General features: G+C 42.4%; 1 protein-coding gene across 1 annotated transcript in view; it reads right to left on the bottom strand.

Annotated features, from left to right (window-relative positions):
* LOC143736164 (CD276 antigen homolog) overlaps window positions 1–23,363 on the bottom strand; it is a 686,062-nt gene that overhangs the window by 81,401 nt on the left and 581,298 nt on the right. Inside the window, exons 5-6 of the mRNA XM_077226793.1 lie at window positions 20,112–20,218; window positions 19,832–19,850 (exon numbers count right to left, since the gene is read on the bottom strand). Coding sequence (XP_077082908.1) covers window positions 19,833–19,850; window positions 20,112–20,218 — 125 coding nt within the window. The 3' untranslated portion in view covers window position 19,832. The remainder of the gene's footprint in view (window positions 1–19,831; window positions 19,851–20,111; window positions 20,219–23,363) is intronic.

The following is a 23,363-nucleotide window of genomic DNA, read 5'->3' as shown; positions in this document are numbered from 1 at the left end:
GTGTTTGATGTAGGCTACGTAGCCATATTATCACCGTTACTCTACACGTGCCTTAAAGGACAAGTTCGGTATTTTACACTTAAAGCCCTGTTTTAAGATCGTTTCTGATGAAATAGAACGGTTAAGATTTAAATTTGGAAAAATGCTGCTTTCCCGAGAATTTTCGGTTTCTGTGTTAGCACCCCCCCCACCTCCACAATGGTTTCATAGGGGCACTGGAACAATCATTCATAAAACGCATTAAACTTTAGTTTACAAAGATGTGAAACTCACCGAGTGGTCTGGGGTGTTCACTGATATGCTCGCACTAAAATCGCTGCAAAAGATGCTTTCCAACAGGTGTTTTACCATTCGTTGTAAAACTGTGGACCTATTTTTCCAAATGCCTCGAAACCAGACATTCTTCCGTTGAGAGCTCGAATAATAGACACTCCAGCCCAGTTGGTGCCGATAATGCACCTTTGCCAATGTTTGGATAACGTAGCCTACGATACCGCGACTGGAAGACTACAGAAAGAATACAAACAACCCCATTTCCGTTTCCGGCGGCGGAGTAATAACGTACTTCACAGAACATCCAATACAAGTCAATGGAGTTGGACAAAAACTATGATACAACCTGTTGGAAATCATCTTTTGCAGCGATTTTTGTGTAAAAATAACAGACCGAGAATTTTCGTCACAAAATCAAAATTCCATTTTAATCATAATATATATGATTAATCATATTAATCATAATATGTGTGGGTTTGTTTTACACACGAGACACTAACTGCCCTGACCCCCTGTGCCTTTTCCATAGTAGAATCGCGCTGCGTGCGCAATTACTGAAAAACAATAGGTTTGATGATTATTTTATACAAAATCAATATCAATATTTCTCATGTAATACGTTTAAAAACGTGTAAAAACTGCAGATGGTGAACGTTATATTGTGAACGCTTTACTTGCTTAGCATGGAGATTTCAGCAGAGTTACGACAGACGCGCTGTTTCATAATAGGAAGGGCCTATGATGTCCTTTTATGAATGACAACACAGTGCATTGGTCTCATAAGGCACAATTATTTTCTCTATAATGCCGTTCAGTGTGCAATGTGTGTGTGTGTAGACTGTATATTTGTCACAAAACACTTTACCTTAATGCCAATTTTAAGAGTTTAAAACTCATTCACTTCTTGGAGGGAGCCCGGTCTACAGGGTGTCACAATATGGCAAAATCATTTACTATGGTGATTTTTCTTAAGTATTTAAGTATTTGAAATACTCCAAATACACTCCCTCAAAATATTTTGTTACAAAATACATTTTAATTTTTGCACACCTGCAAAATACAAATTACAAATTACACTAAAGTAATTAAATACGTATTTAAAATACATTTAAATTGAAATACTGCCCATGTCTGACTATAGGCACCTGTGGCGCGGCCTAGCTTTTGTCCTTAATGGCTTTTTTTCCTTGTATTACTTTTACTTTTATACTTTAAGTAGTTTTGAAACCAGTACTTTTACACTTTTACTTGAGTAAAAAGCTTGAGTTGATACTTCAACTTCTACAGACGTCTTTTTAAACCCTAGTATACTTCTACTTGAGTAACGAATGTGAATACTTTTGACACCTCTGCGCTAATGCTAGCTTGTACATTAAAGTAGAGAAATAGAAAGGGACCACAGCATAAACTTGGCAGGAAAGTTCTGTCTTATTTGGGCTGTTTTTGGATCTTTGCATTTGCAGTGTGCTTTATGCATTTGTATAAGTTTGACAGAATGGTGTGCTGACAAGTGTACTTGTGTACTAAATCACTTACAGTGTACTTGTGCTATATGTCTTTAAAATGTCATCTGGTTTAATATTATGTTATATAATGTAATTTTAAAGCGTGGCTTAAGTATCCAAATACAGCATCCCTGTATATAGTATTTTCATTTTCAAATGACTTGGGCAATTATTTTAGGAAGGTGAAGATTTCAAAGATTTGGTTCAGGTGTTTATCCAGTAGAGGGCGCCACACAACAGTGAGACAAAACTCTAAACAACTCCTTCCTCTTCACTGTATTTCTATATCTTTTATACTTCTGAGCATAACCTGCACTGTATATTCCAGTGTTTCCCCTAGAATTTTTTTCAGCAGCGGTGCTGTTACGTGCCGGAGGTTTTTGCCAAGCCGCGGTGGGCGGGGCGAGGCGCGGGGGTGTTTGTGGTTTGGATTGCACCTCCGGGACATTTTTTTTTTTTTAAATAACCCCTTCAACCATGACTTCTGGCAAGATTATTGCAGCACCTTGAACTGATCACAAACAGAAAACTAAATTTTATGAATTTTGACAGAATTATTCATGTTTTTATTGTTAATTTTCAGCTATAGGGTAGAAATTGATAGGGGAAAAATTAAACGTCACAACCCAGAAAAAGATTATTTCAAAATGTATTTATTTTTTATTTCTTAATGGCAAAGGCCACACCCAATCTGTGAGCACTTAATTTTTCTGGGCTTTTCATAAAAGATCTCTAAGGCTCTTTGGTAATTGAATGCTATTGTTGGGGGGCCATTAATGCTGACACGCATGCATGTGGCCAAATGCTGTCCTTGTAGCCTACTCCTCAGGTCTGTCTTCACCTAGAAATAAAGCAAATACAAACACTACATGAAAAGATTTCAGTGTGGCTGAAGCTGTAGGTATACAGCCTCTATCTCTTGCTGTCTTGGAGTCTCTCACACGAGGTCTTTTTCCTCCCTCACCTGCACTACTGATCTTTTTTTCTGTAACACACTTTAACACTTAGATACATCATGTAACCAGTACTTTCATTTACTTTATCCTGTAGACATTTTGAACATTAAAATCCAAATTAAACTTTTAATTAGTTTAAAAGGTGACTAGCTTACATAGCCTTTTTTTACTTCACTACCCTCCAGGGACATGCAGAGAGTTCATCAGGGACAGGGGCTCAAATGTAAGAAAGGGGCAATATGTATAAAAAAAAAAAAAAAAAGTATGTGTGAGAGTGATACTATTTTATGTTTTTGTTAAGTCTTATGCTCATCTAGCCTGCATTTATTTAATCAAAAATACAGAAAAAACAGTAGCCTAATATTGTGAAATATTATTACATGATGTTTTTTTTTTTATTAATCAAAGAATCTTTAAAAAAAAGAGCATCACATATCATCATATTAATGATATCTGAAGGTTCGTGTGACACTGAAGCCTTGACAACCCCCTCTCTCTGCACGCGCCTGCTAACCTCAGCTCTTCCATTGTCCTCATCTGCCTTTCTCTTCACCAACCAGTTTAGTAGACTCATCTGAAAAATTAAATAAGATTTAACTATCAGGATTATGAGCAGTAGGTGATACTTCCTTGTCCTCATGAAAGAGTTCGTACCGCTTTCTCCTTTCCACAAGCGCTCGCTCTCTCGTGGAGTCTCTCGTTGCTATGCAACCTTGAACAGAGGCGCGCTTGGAAAAACGAGGTAAAACATCCTGGTCCATCTTGGTCCTGGTAAAACATCCTTGTCAACCAATCAAATTTTAGGGTTGGGTTTAGGGCTACTGTCAAGGGGGTAATCCATCAGCCGGAAGTTGAAGCCTCGCGGGAGCCGCCATTGTAGCAGAACTTCACCTGCTGTTAATTTTGTCCATTATTTATTTCTAAATAAACACGACAATGTATAAAATGCTCCATTACTTTGTATCTTACGTTATGGCCCCACAAAAGCCGTTTTTGTTAAAAACAGGCTAACGATTGCGTCATAACCACGCAACTTTATGTCGCACAATAGAGACATTACCGTATAGACAGGAGGAGAAGCTCGCAGGCAATCTTTTACTGTCTATGAGGCAATCGGAGGGACATAGAGGCATAAAGTCAAGGGAGAAGCCCATAGATAGAGGGTCCATAAAAGCAACAGGACAAAATATTTCAACAACGTTTTTGAGGAATTAGGTGATTCAGATTAGTTTTGCCACAGCTACTAGAAGATGTACAACTATCAGACTGTCGTCACGCTCAGTTTGAGCCTGCGCAGTCGCCTCGCCATCAGACGTGAAGTGTAATAATCAGACTTCAGTCTTCTCCGTTGAAATCAATGGGGTCGCTGTGTCCATTTCTTTTACTGTCTATGGCTACTGTTAGGTTGAACACCATCTTTAGGGACCGTTCGGTATTTATGGAATGGACCACCGGAGGAAAATGGGGAGGGTCATGTCTTTTAATTCTTTGTTGAGGGGAGGGCCATCCAACTTTTTTTAGTCTAGGGGGAGGGTCACCCAACTTTTGTATTCATGAAAACAGCAACATTTCAAAGTGGCTTGTTTGGTGCATATTTTTCAACGTAGCTCTCAGCTGATCCAGGAATCAGCGGTGAGAAGTAGTACACAGGTGAATGTTTATTTTAGTACACTTCTCCAAAACCACACTACATCATGTAAAGCAGTAAACCTTGAGATTATTACTTGTTACATTAGAACAAAATAAATGAATTTGAGAACATAACAGTAGAACCTAAATAAATTAATGATAACTTACATATTTTCTAATTTCACTAAACATTTTCATTTAGTTCCGAGAACATTTTTAATAAAAAAAGACGTTTGTCCTTTAGCAAACAATGTTCCTTTTTTAGTGTCTCATTCTGTTATACAATTGAAATGCGTATTCTGTTTTACTATCATGGGTTGCTTCTCATTTCTTATTTTTGGATCCTCGTTACCTTTCCTCGGTTCCTTTCCTGTAGGATACGAGGGACAGCTTCAAGGAAAGAAAAGGAGGACGGAGGAATCGAATGAAAGCTTTTTTATACATTGGAATGCTTGATCACTCGAGCGTCACTTCACAGCATCATCAGCAGCGCTCAAAGGATCTGCCTTGTGTTGCTGAAGTTTGTTTATTTAAGGAATTCATAATAAATACTAATAAAGCAAGATACCCTGTTGAAATATGTGAGATGTGTGGGTTTATATAAACTGCAAAGGTAAAGTATAAATTAAAATGATTGTGACCGATGTGAAGGGGAAGGAGAATTTATATGTGCGTCACGTTTAGTCAATAAAACACTTCAGCAAAGGAAACACCTGTGTATCCTCGCTCAAAACTCCTCTGGAAGCTCCTCACTCTTCGATCCTCGACTCCTCGCGGTGCAATTAGAGAATTGAGATGTCCTTCAAGATGGCTGAGCTTGATTGGTTTCCGGGTCATAGGATGGAGGACGGAGGAGCGAGGAGACAAGGAGGGATATTGAGAAGTAGGGGTGTAACAATATATCGTGCCACAATTTATCGCAATACAAAAATGCAACAATACGTATCGTGGATAGTGACAATATGTATCGTGAATAGTTACCCCCCCCCCCCCCCCAAAAAAAAATAAAGTTACTGTGTGAGAAAAAAATTCAAGTTTTCAGAGTTTTAGTGTCAGTACTACATTAAACTACAATATATAATGTTGAATATAATGTATAATGATGCAATGGGGGAATATTTGTGGGTCCTGATAATACCAAATGTCTTACGTTACCTGACCAGTAAAAAGTGTCCAACATTATTTGAAATATATCTAGTCGGTGTAAAAGTGCAAGAATATTTGTCTAAAATAATTCTGTATTTTCAGCTTCAGAATCATGAATATTTTTATTCTGGTGTCACCATTGTCCTTGGGTTAAAAGCACAGAGTCCAAGCCTATTCATTTAAACCCACAATGTAATATCAAAGTTAGCATTTTAATCTACAGTATATTTTTTGTTAACCTTTTATCATATGTCTTGGAGTATCACAATAATATCGTATCGTGAGTTCAGTATCGTGATATGTATCAAATCGTGACTCGAGGGTATCGTTACACCCCTATTGAGAAGCATCCATGGTGTTTTGGTTTCCTTGTTTGCCGAACTGTGTTCCCTAGTTAGTTTCCCTGGTTATTAATTAGTTCCCACACCTGTTCAGTTTGACATTTATCACAATCCTCATGTATTTAAGGCCTGTGTTTCTCTAGTCCCTTGGTCTGGTATCGTCAGTGTTAAAAGTGGTTGTGTTTATGGTTTCCTCCTGCGATCTCATGAGTTTTCTGTGTGGATTTAATAAAGAACGTTTTTTGTTATCTACCCCTTTTATTGTGTGCTTAATGCAACAACAAACCATGAAAATAATAAAATGCACTGCAAATGGCAAGAATATAACAGCAATATATCAGATCGATATTTCAATGATCTTCTGCTAACTTGCAGTATGTTTGATGCATGGAAATATAAGAACCCAACATCAAGGCATTTTTCTGCAGCTCATCAGATCTATTCAAGGATTATTATAATCAGATATATTACTTTCTTGAAACAAACCGCGCGCCGGGTATGACTCACTGTAACTTCTGGGAGATGTTGAAGACAAAATTATATCATACAGTGTGGGCATGATGGGGGGAAAAAAAAGAATGGAGTGGGTAATTATGATAATCTCAAGGATAAACGATAAAGATCAAGATCATTCTAGATCCGCCACTGCTGCCCTATATAAGGAAAGAGGAGTATTACAGTCAGAACTAGATACCTTAACCATGAAGGCAGAGAAGAAGTTATATCTGAGATCTAAACAACAAGAATTTGATTATGGAGAAAAGGCTAGCAAGTTGCTTTCACAGCAATTGGGACAGAATAGTGAAACTAGTTATATAGCAGAAATGTAGACGTCACAGGGAATAACCACAGACCAGTTAAGCATTAACAAGCAGTTTCATTTGTAAGAATTGATTTTCCTGTTAAGACAAAAACTGAGATAAAACTACTCCTGCAATAAAGCAATAAAATGCACCCAGACAGAAGATCGCAAATAAAGAGCACAGGACATTCCAAACGTTTCTCCTTCCTTATCTCTGCATCCCCCTCTCGCTCCTCCCTTCCGTTTCCCCTGATCCAAATCTCTAAAAGTTCACTGAAAATGTCTTTAGATCACATATGATGTATCTTGAGAATCTATTGTTTTTTACTTTTCATGTTTGAAAATTTATCATTTTAAATGTCTCCGTGCGATTGGTAAAATGATCTTAATTTCATTGCAGTCATTGGTATTATAAGAAAGATTGAAGACTTAGGAGAAACCTGTTCTCCTCTTTTGGTGGTGTCTCTTCAAGATATCTGATAATCCTCCCCTCTCCTCCGAAACCAGGTGCTACCCCCTGGGGTACACGAATAGACCCAACACAATTCTAAAACATATTTGTACAAGCCTTTTGTTCTGGTCTGGGTATATAAGGGTAAGTGGCAGAGAAGTCTTTGGGGAAACTGTAACCAGGAAAATCCCCCAAACAGTGCTGTGTCAGTGGAACACACTCACTCACCACTGTGTGTCTCTGTCAGGAATGCATTTCTTACTCTTAGAGTCATATTTGAGCAATTGATGTTATGTATTTATTATTTCTTAATAGTTCGCACTGCATCCTCTGACTATTTCAGAACAAGCTAGTTTGTGATCGTGAGCGCACATTCGCGACGTGACGTCTCAAAGTGATACTGGGTCCTTAATGAATAAATATTTGAAATTATGGGATGCCCAGAATAATCAAAGATCTAAATTAAATCATAATCAATATTTATGGTTATTTTCTAATAAGAAACACAATTCTAATAAATAAGGTCAACTTCACCTAAGCGCTGAAAAGACATACACGCATCATACCTTCGGGACCGTTGGTTGTTGGGCCAATGGGTGGCCCTTACACATTTGTTTTATGAGGAGCTATACACATCAGAGCTATGTGACAATGACAACGCAGCCTTATAGTCATATAAGCATGTAGGTTTGGTTGTGTGTGTGTTTGCTTGTTTTACTTCAGTTTTTGAATTTATTGGCATTTGTTTTGCTTTATACATCTTTATATGTTTTGCATTGTTATAGAATTAATATTTCTCCTGATTTTTACATACCGTTCATTCTTTTGTATTGTAAACTGCATTTTGTATTGTGTTACTATGTATATGGACAAACTGCTTTTGATTCCTATTGTCATCACACTGTTTCTGGTTTAACCTGATGCCATTATTTGATGTGTTTTATTGACTAGTAAGGAGTGTTGTTGATGTGGAAACTCTGGGCACCATGTTTGTCATACACACACACACACGAAGAAATCCATGTGTTTATGATGTTCTGGTGCTGAGATACACCCACAGGTTTGACTTTCATGTCTCTACAAAGTTTTACTGAAATTTTAAATTATTGCATGCTTGGTTTGTTTTGACCATTAAAACTTTTCCATTTATAATTTTCCATATATAATTAAAAAATACTACAAAATACAGGTTAAGGTTGATGACTACATGGCCACACTAAAGCAAGACATCATATTCTGTAAAGACATATTCCGTATTTCCTCTTCTGCCTCCAATAGACTGATAGTGATAATTCTCCACAATCTAAAGCAGGAGAACAACTCTGATACTTTTCATAGTAAAACTTCAAATAGACTGTATATTCAGTGTCTACAAAGTGTAGGTTGGATATGATGAGACATTTTTTTGGAATTCAAACATTATTTTCAGAGAATCCTTGTGGTGTGTTTTTTGTAAGTAGAAACAATGTAAGGGATGTGTAAACCTAATGGGCTTTTTTTGTATTGTGGTTATGAGAAAGCATTTAGTTTTATTAAAACATCCAATATAAAAACCCTAATAAATATCCAAAAACTTCAACAGATGAAAAAGAAATTGTATGCACAACAGTGGTGGCAGGTGAAAAATACCTTAGATGGGGCTGTCCCATATTCAGTCAGTTTCAATAGTCTGCAAACCATAGGAGCCATCAGGTCTTTTAGCGTTGTGGCTCTTCCTCAAGACACCAGTCAAGCATCCACCCTTCTCTCCTTCAAAAACCTCAAAATATTACTCTTCAGCTCACAGTCTGTAAATTCTACCTTATTATATGTTGTTTGTTTGTTTAAATCCCTCTTTGTTTGTATCTTTAACATAACTTTGTAAGTGACTTCTGTATACTTTCTGCCCTTTGTATGTGTATTGTGCTTTGATACCCCCTCTGCAAAAACACCTTTTTCAGTAAGGGACAATAATTACCCCCTTAAATCGATATTTCCAGTGCATTTTTTACCTTTATAAAATAAATAATGCTTTAAAAAAAAGTTCAATGGAGAAATATGCAATGATTGTAAAAACGAAGTGACGCTTATAAATATTAAATTAAATATTAAATTAAATAGTTAAATTAAGTCACTCATAAGTCACTGTCTTTATGAGTGAGTCATTGAGGCATTTACAGGTGCTGGTCATATAATTAGAATATCATCAAAAAGTTGATTTATTTCAGTAATTCCATTCAAAAAGTGAAACTTGGATATTAATATGAAACTGTGTGCAGGTGCCAAGTCCTGTTGGAAAATGAAATCTGCATCTCCATAAAGTTGGTCAGCAGCAGGAAGCATGAAGTGCTCTAAAACTTCCTGGTAGACGGCTGCGTTGACCTTGGACCTCAGAAAACACAGTGGACCAACACCAGCAGATGACATAGCACCCCAAACCATCACTGACTGTGGAAACTTTACACTGGACTTCAAGCAATGTGGATTCTGTGCCTCTCCTCTCTCCCTCCAGACTCTGGGACCTTGATTTCCAAAGGAAATGCAAAATGTACTTTAATCAGAGAACATAACTTTGGACCACTCAGCAGGTGTCCAGTCCTTTTTGTCTTTAGCCAAGGCGAGACACTTCTGACGCTGTGTCTTGTTCAAGAGTGGCTTGACACAAGCAATGCGACAGCCGAAACCCATGTCTTGCATACGTCTGTGCTGGTGGTTCTTGAAGCACTGACTCCAGCTGCAGTCCACTCATTGTGAATCTCCCCCACATTTTTGAATGGGTTTTGTTTCACAATCCTCTCCAGGGTGCGGTTATCCCTATTGCTTGTACACTTTTTTTCTACCACATATTTTCCTTCCCTTCGCCTCTCTATTAATGTGCTTGGACACAGAGCTCTGTGAACAGCCAGCCTTTTTAGCAATGACCTTTTGTCAGTTTTGTCAGTACCACAGACTGATCGACTCCATGCCACGCCACATTGCTGCAGTAATTCAGGCAAAAGGAGCCCCAACTAAGTATTGAGTGCTGTACATGCTCATACTTTTCATGTTCATAATTTTCAGTTGGCCAACATTTCTAAAAATCCTTTTTTTGTATTGCTCTTAAGTAATATTCTAATTTTCGGAGATACTGAATTTGGGATTTTCATTAGTTTTCAGTTTTAATCATCACAGTTAAATTAAATAAATATTTGAAATATATCAGTCTGTGTGTAATGAATGAATATAATATCCAAGTTTCACTTTTTGAATGAAATTACTGAAATAAATCAAATTTTTGATGGTATTCTAATTATATGACCAGCACTTGTATTCATCAGTAAGGAAGCAAGTGGCTGTAATTATGAATGAATCAGTGACTAACGATTTGTTCAAAGCCGCAGATTCGTTTACAAACACTGCAGTGGCTTTCGTTGGAGCTATTGTTTTGTTGCCAACAATACGCACAATACTGTGTTTAAAATGAACATCACTTAATATTAATACCTATTGTTTGTTGAACTGTTGTATAAAATCAATGTCACATTTGAAATCGTGTGGCTATTCGTATAATGTGATCACAATTAAACACAGGAACTCACACAGGGAATGCTTTTGTATCAAAGAGAGTTTGAATCTTGAATCGATCTCTATGTACAGAGATCTGTGTCTGTGTCTATATTTGTTCTTTGTGCTAGTAAGTGCTAAATCCCCACTTTTACGGAGGTACATTGTCAAGAACGGCAGTACACACGATTTGCCGAGACAGCATAACATAGGCTATTATATACAAGCTGCTTGGGTGAATGCAGTCAGTTTTGACCCCAAAAAATGAGGTAACATCAGTAGTAATTTGATTCATGTAAATATACAGTACTGTGAACAGGTTTTAGGCGTGTTAGTACCAAATAACATAGTTTTAAGCTTCAGAAGGAAATATCAGTTCCCTTTCGTAGTCACTCCGAATTACGTCGGATGACGACGAATGGGGGTTTCACCTAGAAAGCCAATCATCTTCGTGTATTACAAAACGAGCCAATGGCGATGAAATGCCATGGGTCTACGGAATTTGCATAGTGTATCTCCGCCCCACCGCGTAGGTATAAAAGGAGGACGCCGGCAACATGCAGGTATGTTTTCGCTTCGGAGCCAAGAGCTTCTCTTCACTCCACAAGCCAAATCCTGAGTTTCAGTGACATCATCTTCTCTTCGAGATGAGCGAACTCTCCGGTGTTTGTGTGACGGCGGTACCCAGCGAGTTTCACATTGCCTGCGATCTGAGCAGTGATCTGCCAGTCTGTGTGTTCTCCCTGGTCGCCTCAGCATCGCCGAGTTTTCCTCTCTAAAAGAGCTGCACGTGGCACGTCGTTTTAAAGATGTCTCGCCCGTGTTCTTCTGGGTGCGGTCGATTCCTGTCTTCCTTTGATGGGCACAATCCCTGCTTTGCGTGTCTGGGCTTTGAGCACGCTAAAGCAGCGCTTGTGGATGACTCATGTTCCTTCTGTGGGAACATGGCCAACCAACACTAAGGTCGAGACTCAATGATCTCATTCGAGAGAGAGTCCCCTCATCCACACCCCGATCTACACCCTCCACGAAAGGTGGTACTTCGGCTGGTGGACAGGGTGACTTGACGGTGACGGTGTGGAACAATCCGACGATGCGTCCTCGGACCACACCCCCCTCTTCAGTGTTGCAACCCGCGAGTGCTGCGGTGAATTTCCCGGGTTCATCTACTGATGCCCCGCGTATTTCATTCGGCGCTCCGGAGGAGGACTCGATGTCGATCGCGGCATCACAAGGCGGGCACGAGTCATCGGGAAGTGACGATGCGGCTGTGTTGCCTCCTTCTGGAGTTCCAGCGTTGTCCGTATCAGATCCCGAGATGACGGCCATGCTCTCCCGGGCTGCCGCGAGCATCGGGCTTGAGTGGACCCCTCCACCCTGCCCTGAGCGCTCGCGGTTGGATGATTGGTTTTTGGGTGCGGCTGCCGCCTCACGGCCACAGCCAACCCCAATACCATTCTTCCCGGAAGTGCATGAGGAGCTGGCAAAGTCATGGAAGGCTCCTTTGACCTCCCGTATACGTTCGTCAGCTTTCTCCGCCTTTCCCCCCCTCGATGGGGCGGTCGCCAATGGGTACACTGGGATTCCCCCGGTTGAACGCTCTGTTGCCATGGAACTGTGTCCTCAGAGTGCTTCATCTCGTGGTACTCCTAAGCACCCGTCCAAGGCCTGTAGATTTTCGTCTGACCTCGTGGCGAGATCTCACAGAGCTGCAGGACAGGAGGCCGCCACTCTGCAAGCGATGAGCACCTTGCAGGTTTACCAGGCCCAGCTGCTCAGAGATATGCACGAGGCGGGGACTGACCCAGGGCTGTTTGATGAGCTGCGTGCCGCCACTGACCTCGCTCTCCGAGCGACGAAAGTGGCCTCACGCTCCCTGGGTCAGGTGATGGCCACCTCTGTGGTCCAGGAGCGTCACCTTTGGCTGAACCTGGCTGATATGCGGGACGCCGAGCGCACTCGTCTGCTCGACGCCCCCCTATCCCAGGCCGGCCTCTTCGGCAGAGCGGTTGAGGACTTTGCCCAGCAGTTCTCAACCGCACAGAAGCAGCCTGAGGCGATCAAACATATTCTGCCCTGACGGCTGGGTGGAGGCAGCAGCAGCAGTACAGACGCCCCAGCCTGCTCGCCGCCGAGGGCGCCCTCCTGTGGCTCCCTCCCCTCCCTTACGGCCCCTGCAGCAGCCTTCACCCGGGCCGTGTCATGGAGGAGGCCGCAGGAAGGCGCCTCAGCCCTCTCCAGCCCGCGCCCCGCTAAACGCCAGGCTAAGCGGCGCTCCTGAGACGGGCTGCTCAGTGAGGGTGTCGTTTTTTTCCCAGGAGGTGGTTGCAGGCCAATCTTTTGTTCTCCCTCTGCTCACCCACGGGTGGGCAGTACCTTATTATGGTCAAAGAAAGAACCGATACACCTATCACTGAGCACACAGAGCCGGTTGACAGTGTGCAACGCCTCCGGGCCTCGCCGCTCTCATCCCTCTCTGTCACAGAGTTCTCGGACCGCAGTGTGCGCCGCCCCCGGGTCTCGCCACTCCCGTCCCCCTCTGTCCCAGAGGGTGCGGATGACAGTGTGTGCCGTCCCCGGACCTCACCACTCTCATCTCCCTTTGTCGACAGACCCCTGGCAGAGCAGACCCCCAGCAGAACGCTGGTCCTTCCCTGGTCTCCTCTGTCAGGACACGGAGCATGACCGTGCCCCCGTACCGGGCCGCTATGCCACCCTCGCCTGGGCCGGTCACTCAGCTTCGCTGCCCCTCCGGGGGGACGCCTGTGGTTCGCATGACCCCGCTGGTTCAGTTTCTGGCAGCTTGGTTAGAGCTTCCCAGCCTGTCCCGTTGGGTCGCCCGAACTATCAGGCTCAGCTATGCGATTCAGTTCGCACGGTCTCCTCCCCGCTTTGGGGGAGTTCGCTTCACTATGGTCGGTGGCAATGCCCCTATCATGAGAGCGGAGGTTGCTACCCTGCTGGCGAAGGGTGCAATCGAGACTGTCCCTCCAGCCGAGATGAAGTCAGGGTTTTACAGCCCGTACTTCCTTGTCCCCAAGAAGACCGGTGGGTTACGGCCGATCCTGGATCTGCGCGTCTTGAATCGCTCCCTTCACAGGCTGCTGTTCAAGATGCTCACGGCCAAACGCATTTTCGAATGCGTGCGGCCACAGGATTGGTTTGCAGCGACAGACCTGAAGGACGCCTACTTTCATGTCTCCATTTTACCTCGACACAGACCGCTCTCCGGTTTGCTTTCGAGGGGCAGGCATACCAGTACGCGGTTCTCCCATTCGGGTTGGCTCTGTCTCCTCGCGTCTGTACGAAAGTCGTCGACGCAGCCCTTGTTCCCCTACGCCAACACGGGGTTCGCATCCTGAATTACCTCGACGACTGGCTAATACTGGCTCACTCTCGAGATCAGGTTTGCGAACACAGAAACTTAGTGCTCCGGCACCTAGCCTGTCTGGGCCTTCGGGTCAACTGGGAGAAGAGCAAACTCTTCCCCGTGCAGAGGATCTCTTTTCTCGGTATGGAGATCGACTCGGTCGCTATGTCCGCGCAGCTTACGAGCAAGCGCGCATACTCACTGCTGACTTGTCTTCGACAGTTCGATGGCAAGAGTGCGGTCCCACTGAAATTGTTTCAGAGGCTCCTGGGGCATATGGCATCTGCAGCCGCGGCAACGCCGCTCGGATTGCTTCACATGAGACCGCTTCAGCTGTGGCTTCGAGATCGAGTCCCGAGGTGGGCATGGCATCATGGCACGCTCCGAGTTCCAGTAACTGCGACATGCCGTCAGACCTTCACCCCGTGGAGGAACCTCAGTTTTCTACGGGCCGGTGTTCCCCTAGAACGTGTTTCCAGGCATGTTGTTGTATCCACAGATGCCTCTTCCACGGGCTGGGGCGCCATGTGCACCGGACATGCTGCCGCGGGCTCCTGGACAGGACCCCAGCGTCTTCTGCATGTCAATTGCCTCGAGTTGCTGGCAGTACGCCTTGCTCTGCACCGTTTTCGCACGTTGCTCAAGGGTCAACACGTACTAGTCGGTTCAGACAATACCACGACAGTAGCGTACATCAACCGTCAGGGTGGTCTACGCTCCCGCCGTATGTCGCAACTCGCACGCCACCTCCTCTTATGGAGTCAGAAGCACCTGAGGTCCCTTCTTGCTATCTACATTCCGGGAGATCGGAACTTTGCAGCCGACGAGCTGTCACGGTTTTGGCCGCTTCCCGGCGAATGGCGACTCCATCCCCAGTCGGTCCAGCTGATCTGGGATCAGTTCGGGGACGCACAGATAGACCTGTTTGCCTCCCACGACTCATCCCATTGCGCCCTGTATTACTCCCTGTCCGAGGGCACCCTCGGCACGGATGCACTGGCGCACAGCTGGCCGTGGGGCATACGCAAATATGCGTTTCCCCCAGTGAGCCTTCTTGCACGGACCTTGTGCAAGATCAAGGAGGACGAGGAGCAGGTCATTCTGGTTGCGCCGTACTGGCCCACCCGGACCTGGTTCTCCGAGCTGATACTCCTCGCGACAGCACCTCCTTGGCCAATTCCTCTGAGGAAGGATCTCCTTTCTCAGAGACGGGGCACCCTCTGGCACCCTCGACCCGATCTTTGGAGGCTCCACGTGTGGCTCCTGGACGGGACGAGGCAGGTTTGAGTACCCTGCCACCAGCGGTGGCGGCTACCATCACTTCCGCTAGAGCATCGTCCACGAGACATGTCTATGCGTTGAAGTGGAACCTCTTCGTCAACTGGTGCTCTTCTCGCCGAGAAGACCCCAGGAGATGCCCGATCACTGTCGTGCTTTCCTTCCTGCAAGATGGGCTGGAGCGAAGGCTGTCTCCCTCCACCCTGAAGGTGTATGTGGCCGCCATCGCCGCATATCACGAAGCAGTTGAAGGTAAGTCTCTGGGGAAGCACGACCTGATCGTCAGGTTCCTGAGAGGAGCGAGGAGACTGAATCCTCCTCGCCCTCCTCTCTTTCCCTCTTGGGACCTCTCTGTGGTGTTAAATGCCTCACAGAGGCCTCCCTTTGAGCCTCTGCAATCAGTTGAGCTTAAGTTCCTATCTATAAAGACAGCCCTCCTGGTTGCATTGGCCTCCATCAAGAGGGTAGGGGACCTGCACGCATTCTCCGTTGACGAAGCATGCCTGGAATTCGGGCCCGGTCACTCTCACGTGATCCTGAGACCCCGGCCTGGATATGTGCCCAAGGTTCCCACCACTCCCTTCCGGGACCAGGTGGTCAACCTGCAAGCGCTGCCCCTGGAGGAGGCAGACCCAGCCTTGGCACTGCTCTGTCCAGTACGCGCTCTCCGTGCCTACGTAGACAGGACGCAGTGTTTCAGAACCTCAGACCAGCTCTTTGTCTGTTATGGTGGGAGACTGAAGGGAAAGGCTCTCTCAAAGCAGAGGTTGTCCCACTGGATAGTGGACGCCATTGCTTTGGCTTACCAACAGCAAGGCCGACCGTGCCCCCTTGGTGTGACAGCCCACTCCACCCGGACTGTGGCTTCCTCTTGTGCTCTAGCGCATGGCGCCTCGCTGGCAGACATCTGTAGAGCTGCAGGCTGGGCGACACCCAACACATTCGCCAGATTTTATAATCTCCGAGTGGAGCCTGTGTCCTCTCGTGTACTCGCTTAAGTTAGCTAGTACTGGACCCGCTCAGGTGTCTTTGCTTGCTCGCCCTTCCACTCCACGGACTGGATACGTGCGATATATTCCTCAGGTGAGCCTTCCTCTCTGAAGCCCTGAGTTCCTCCAGCACTGTTGACGCTGGTGCCAGTGTCTATTGCCTGTGCGTCGGCTAGGTGCCTCCGTCTGCATGGTTCCTCCCCTGAGTAACCCCCACATGTGTATTCCCACTGTAAGCCTCCTTGAGCATGTGTCTTTCCCTTGGCAAGTCACTTTGCCACTCCTGGAGTTGAAAGTTGCCACCCCTCGTGCTGGTCACTCCAGCGTTCCTCCATATGAAGCCCCCCGGCCCCCCAGTTCAGTCTCGGCTCCTCAGCGAAGACATACCTGCATGTTGCCGGCGTCCTCCTTTTATACCCACGCGGTGGGGCGGAGATACACTATGCAAATTCCGCAGACCCATGGAATTTCATCGCCATTGGCTCGTTTTGTAATACACGAAGATGATTGGCTTTCTAGGCGTAACCCCCATTCGTCGTCATCTGACGTTACGTCTCCGTTCCCTACTCAGGGAACGAGGGTTACATACGTAACCGAGACGTTCAGTTGAGACACACCAAGAGCCTCATTGGGCCCTCAAAGAGCCTCAGTTAATGTAAAGGGCCCAACACCATGTCACTGGACATGATGATCATTTGCTCAGTTCACTCTGTTCCTCTTCTGATTAAGCAGTTATCATTGTGCATGAAAAGTTATGTGTGAAAATTCTGCAATATTCAGGACACAAGGAAGAAGTAGCCTAGGATCAGTGATGTACAGTAAGACATGAAAAAGATATAATGGGATTTGAGACCATAAAATTAATTTGATGTGCAGTAAGGAATTTTTTTTTTTAATAAACATCAAGCTTTTAGCCAGTTTTAATCTTAAGAAATAAAAAATTATAAATATATAAAATGATCTTCCAGTATTAGTGTTCAGAGATGTGTAGCAGTTTTTATCTGTTTAATATTTTGCACACTGTGCATAAAAATACATTTTTTTTATTGACGTGATATCAGGAATTAACAAACATGTTAGGTAAATGATATGCAGAACTAACAACATACATTTGATACTGGCAAACGCAGTGTGACAAAGAACACTTGTGGTAAAGATGGAAACTTATTGACAAACTCAATTCCTTCAGATACAGCAGAAACATGTTCCTTGTTGAGTGTTTGAAGATCATATTGTGTTACACAATAAAAACAATGCAATGCATTTGGCAAGTACAGTATATAATAGAACAAAACAATGTGTTTTGCACCAGAGAGAACTGAATAAATTAACAAATGAAAGCTTTATTTAACAATAAAGATAAAATCTAAAAATAATCAGAAAAAGCCTATTCCTGTTTGTCATGTATAGCACTAAGACAGAACAGAATGAGTCAATTATTTTCTTCTCAAGAGAAATATGAAATAAACCATAAGCACTGTGGATAATACAGCTGATGCAATGCAAATATTAAAGGCTGTTATATTAACACTGTCTGCTTCTCCCGTATCTTCTGCTAGCTTTTTAGTGGATTTGTTTCCTGTTTCCTATAATTTTCCTATAATTTACATACAGCAGCATTCAGGCTGGAGCATCAATTGGTCAAACACTTATTGTATTTAGATTTAACACAACTTTTTAAGATTAAAATCATATATGTATCAACTAGTTTTACACACCACTGATGATCGGCTGTACAGTCTCTTGTTTAGAATAAGGGTTTGTGATGAAGCAAGTGTATTTTCCTGCATCAGGTTGTTGAGTTTGTGTGAGAAGATATTTCTCTCAGAAACTCATCAGGGAGTTTCAGCTGTTCTTGTACTCTGGGTCCTGACACTGAATATTTATCCTTAATTATACTATACACATTATTGGTCATTATTGAGTCTCCAATTCACATCAGTATCTTGATGTTTAAGATGATGTTCAGTGTAATAACACAGCAGAACAACAGAACCACCAATAACAGCCTCTGTTTCCTGAAGACACACTGAAACAACAGAAACTGTCCAAACAAAAGAAGAAGCCGCGACTGCAGAAACAGAACAAACATGTTCCTGTAACTCGAGCATTAGATCATGACACTGTAATAATGACAATCAAAGTTTAATTCCCACACAGACGGGGTAAGATGTCCTAGTTGATAAATTATATCATGTTTTGTCAGTGATAATAGTGATCATTAGATTTAAACAGAAACATGATCTGGCCTGTTTATAAGATATTTTAACTATAGTGAGATCTGGGTCACTAGTTGGTGTTTAACATGTTGAACTAGTTAGGACAGTTTTGAATAGTGAAGGATATTCTGGACGTCATAAACAGCAGAAGCAGTCTTTGCTGTTCCACATGTTTCTCTTAAAACATTTCTCTGAATGATGTCTTATATTCCTGCTGCCGTTGAGTCTTAATAAAGAACAGCGCTGCTAGGATCCTGAAGAGAGTGCACAAATACGACCATATCTCCCACATCTTTAAATCACTCCACTGGCTTCCTGTCTCACTCAGGATTGAGTACAAAGTCTCCCTCCTCACATACAGTTTATTTATGGTGATGATTTATTTTCACTGTAACAGCAGGACAAGATCGCTGAACTTCCAGTGACATCCTGATCGTAACCCACAGAGAACTATAAACGAGAGAGAATTTTCAAACAACAGGGAAATACAGCCTGACCTTTTCATGAATTTGCCTTTCAAATGAGCTCAAGATCTTCCTCATAGTTCCTCTCTCTTGTTTTCATCCTGACAGACTGTAAAAGAGACTGTATTCTCTGATCACGGGAGGAATGATTCACAGATTCAGGATTGTTGTCAGACTAGATGTGTGTGTGTGTGTGTGAGTGTGAATATACAGTCATGTCTTGGTTTTGTTTATTATTACCAGTTACATCCTCATTCTTATCTACAGAGAAACTGAGACATGTTTATGCAAATATAAAAAAATAAAAAAGTATGATAACATATTGAGACAGAACAGGCAAAAAAGTGTACAATGATTTGATTTATTGAATAAATGTTATACAAACATTCCAACCAATCCACATGTGCTTTGTGTATTTGGAGAAGACATTCAACTGTGTCTCTCACAGTGTCCTGTGGAGGGTGCTCTGGCAGTATGGGGTCCGGGGCCCTTTGCTAAGTGCTGTCCGGTCCCTGTACGACTGGAGCAGGAGCTTGGCTCCCATTGCCGGCAATAAGTCAGACTTGTTCCCGGTGCATGTTGGACTCCGTCAGGACTGCCCTTTGTCACCGGTTCTGTTCATAATTTTTATGGACAGAATTTCTCTGCGCAGTCAGGTATTTGAGGGTGTCAGGTTTGGGGACCATATCATTTTGTCTCTGATTTTTGCGGAGGATGTTGTCGTGTTGGCCCCATCGGACCTTCAGCGTTCACTGGGACGGTTTGCAGCCAAGTGTGGGATGGGATGAGAATCAGCACCTCCAAATCTGAGGCCATGGTTCTCAGTCGGAAAAGGGTGGCTTGCTCACTTCAGGTTGGTGGAGAGTTCCTGCCTCAAGTGAAGGAGTTCAAGTATCTTCAAGGGTCTTGTTCACGAGCGAGGGAAGGATGGAAGGATGGATGCTTCTGTTACAGCTTTACAGTTGTGTCACGTACCAAATGCTTTATCATTATTATCAGTTATTACTGATTCATGTGTTCAAGCTTATGAGCGTCTAAACCCACGTCGTATTTGTATGTCCTACGACTGTTTGACAACCTATAACTCTAACTCTAATTCTAACTATAACTATAACTATAACTATAACTATAACTATAACTATAACTGTAACTGTAACTATAATTACAGATGCAATGCAAACCCAGAGCCAAGGCGATGATGTTTCCACACTGTCCGGTTTTGTTTCACCTTGGTTTTCTTGTTTTGATACGGTTCCTTTTTCTGCTGTTGATTCTGCAACAAAGAAAGTATAACAGGAAGTTTTACATCACAGTGATAAAGATAACAGATCCATCTATAATGTATATACAGAAGCATTCAGATTCAAACATCACTAATGAACTTCAAATAAAGGATCAACTTCTTGCATTATTTAGATTTTAAAGCAAACTAATTTAATTAAATTAAAAACTTCATGCCCTAATCCACTATTTTCACACACCATTGATGATCAGCTGTACAGTCTGATGTTCTGATGAGTGTGTGTTGTAACAGGTGTATTCTCCAGCGTCAGTGTAAGTGAGATCTGTGAGTTTGATGGAGTAGTTTCCTTTCTCACACTCCTGTGGGAAAGTTTCGGCTCTGTTCTTGTAACGAGGGTCCTGTAACTCTAGTGAATCTTCACCCTTGACTATATCATACACAATCTTGCTGCCATTGTGTCTCCAATGCACATCAGTGTCTTGAGGTTTAAGATCTTCTTCAGTTGAAGAACACGGCAGGAGAACAGAACCGCCAATAACAGCCTCTACTGTTTCCTGCAGACACACTGAAATAACAGAAACTTTGGTTACACTTTATAATAACTGCATGCTATGAATCATTAGTTAAAGGTATTGTAGGTAGAAATCCACAAAAATACTTTTTGTCAAAATTTGTTTAAACTGTCTTTATATATCAATGCATAATTAAAATGTAAGTACTCTGGAAAAGCAATTATAAAAATCGAGTGTCTGTAGTCCTCTTAGGACTACAATAAACACAGCTTATTATTCCATTAACTCCCACTCCCTCCCTACTCGGCTCCTTCCAAAGCCACGCCCCCAAAACAAATGAACGCGCGATCCCGGCCATTCGCTCAGCTGGAAGAGTCGGACGTGTTTACCAGCTTTACCAGATGTAGTGACATCATGTCAGAATCACAAGTAATAAAATAACTAACTTTATCAGTATGAATATAAACAATTAACATGGCTGTTAGTACTCACTATCCAGCTCGCATAACGATACTTGTAAAGTTTAAAATATTTTACTAGCTCATAACGGAATCAAACTCAATATAAGGCAAAGCTATAAATAGCTTCATTGATACACGTTTGCCGTTACTATCAGTTACACTGTGATGAAGGTGAATTTGTAAGATTCATAACATAAGATTGTTTACAGATAAACTGAATTACATACACTCAAACACCTTCTCACAACTGCATTGCAGACCCAAGATTATATAACACACACACACAACATATATTGTATAGCACATACAGATACAACATAAAGACATATGTAAACATATGTAGAGCATATAACAACAAACCAAACGTGAAAAAACGGAGTAGGTAGAGTTCACTGTGAAAATAGGAACACAGTTTAGGCAGAGGGTAAAGCTAGGTATAAAAATAGATCCCCTAAACTTTTTAACCTAAAGTTAGATTCGGCGAAATTAAATAAAACAGCTTTCGACTGCAGATAGGCCTATTGCTTATTTATCGTCTCAACCCTGGCTCACTAACAGTAACGTTATACTAGTCGACACCAAAGTTACACTGTCATAGCTAAGCCAGTACCGTTAGTTATGCTACGTAACGTTAGGTAGCTAATATTAGGTAGTTAGGTGTGCTAGTGATACATGCTTCATGAAAAAATAAATGCCATCAAAATGAAAACAGCAAGATTACCTGTCCAGCAGAAATAAAGCCATCATGGAGTCACTTTTCAGCCCCTTGAGATCACTCAGTAGTAGCCGACGCTGGAAAGCCACGCCGACTCTCTTATGATTTCTTTATTTATCCAAAGACTTTTTGTTCATAGCCTTTTCAAATACTGTCTTCCTTTTTTTAACTTGTCTGACTTCGCTGCCTCTATATGCAGGTAACGTTACTGAGAATTTTGACTGTTCTTTCTCTGCCATAATTGTTTGTTATTACTAGCTTCCGTTCCTTTTCAAACGGGTGCGCGCATTTGGGCTCCTCCTGTATCAGCAGAGGTGGTATCCATGGTAGCGAGGGAGAGTGACAGTCGCCCCAGCCAATCATTTCTTTCTTCCCGAATGGAATAATGAGCTGTGTTTATTACAGTCCTGAGAGAACTACAGACACTCGATTTTTATAATTTATTTTCCAGAGTACTTACATTTTAATTATGCATTGATATATAAAGACAGTTTGAAAAAAATTGGAAAAAAGTATTTTTGGGGATTTCTACCTACAATACCTTTAATTAGTTAATTCATTATTTATAAAGCATAGGCATTAATAAGCAGTTTATAAATATATAATGTGTTTAATAATAGTATTTTCATACTTTATTAATGATCAGTTTTTTATTTCTAAATTATGTATTACATTATTTACAAACCAGTTATTTGGAGTTGTCAGTGGTTCATAAGATCATTTAGAAAGTGTAAGTAAATGATTAATAAACTATTTAAATTTACATTTATACATCTTATTATTTAAACATATAGTAATATTTAGTGCGTTAATAAATGCTTTATTAAGATGTATGTACTGTAATTTATAATAAATTCAGGTAGTTATAAAACATTTAAAAGTTGTCAGTTAACTATTTTTGAGAGCTCATCAAGTGAGGAGTATTTATGCCTCATAAAGCTTTCACAGAGGAGATTAAAAGGCTCAGTTATCTTCTAAACAGAAAAACATAAACAACACACAACAGAGTGATACAGACCATAGAAATATTTACTTCAAGATGCAAAAAAAAATTAACTGTACATGGTAACTTGATATCAATTGAAAAATAAATCTCTTCTATGTCATATAAAATAATAATTCCTGTCCACCTCCAGAAAACATAACTGTGCAATAAAATGAAACTAAGGGTGTATTCACACCTGCCTTGTTCGGTTCGATTGAATCGAACTTTAGTTCGTTTACCCCCCTGGTGCGGACCTTTTGGGCAGGTGTGAATACAGCAATCGAACTCGGGTGCGGACCAAACAACCGAACCGAGACCCAGCTGAAGAGGTGGTCTCGGTACGGTTCCAAACGAACTCTGGTACGGTTCGTTTACGGTGTGAACATGAACCGACCCAATTGCAAGAAAGCACTGCGCCTTTGAGTTAACAGGCTTCCGTAGTCGGAGTTGCGTTATGGGAAAGTGATCTGTTGTAGCCTACTACATTCCATTCCGGCGCGCT

This window comes from Siphateles boraxobius, unplaced genomic scaffold (assembly GCF_051911475.1).
Source record: "Siphateles boraxobius isolate OS27281-9 unplaced genomic scaffold, OSU_SipBor_1 13, whole genome shotgun sequence".
Lineage (NCBI taxonomy): Eukaryota > Metazoa > Chordata > Actinopteri > Cypriniformes > Leuciscidae > Siphateles > Siphateles boraxobius.
The sequence above is the reverse complement of the archived record's forward strand: the minus strand, read 5'-3'. Positions and strand labels throughout refer to the sequence as shown.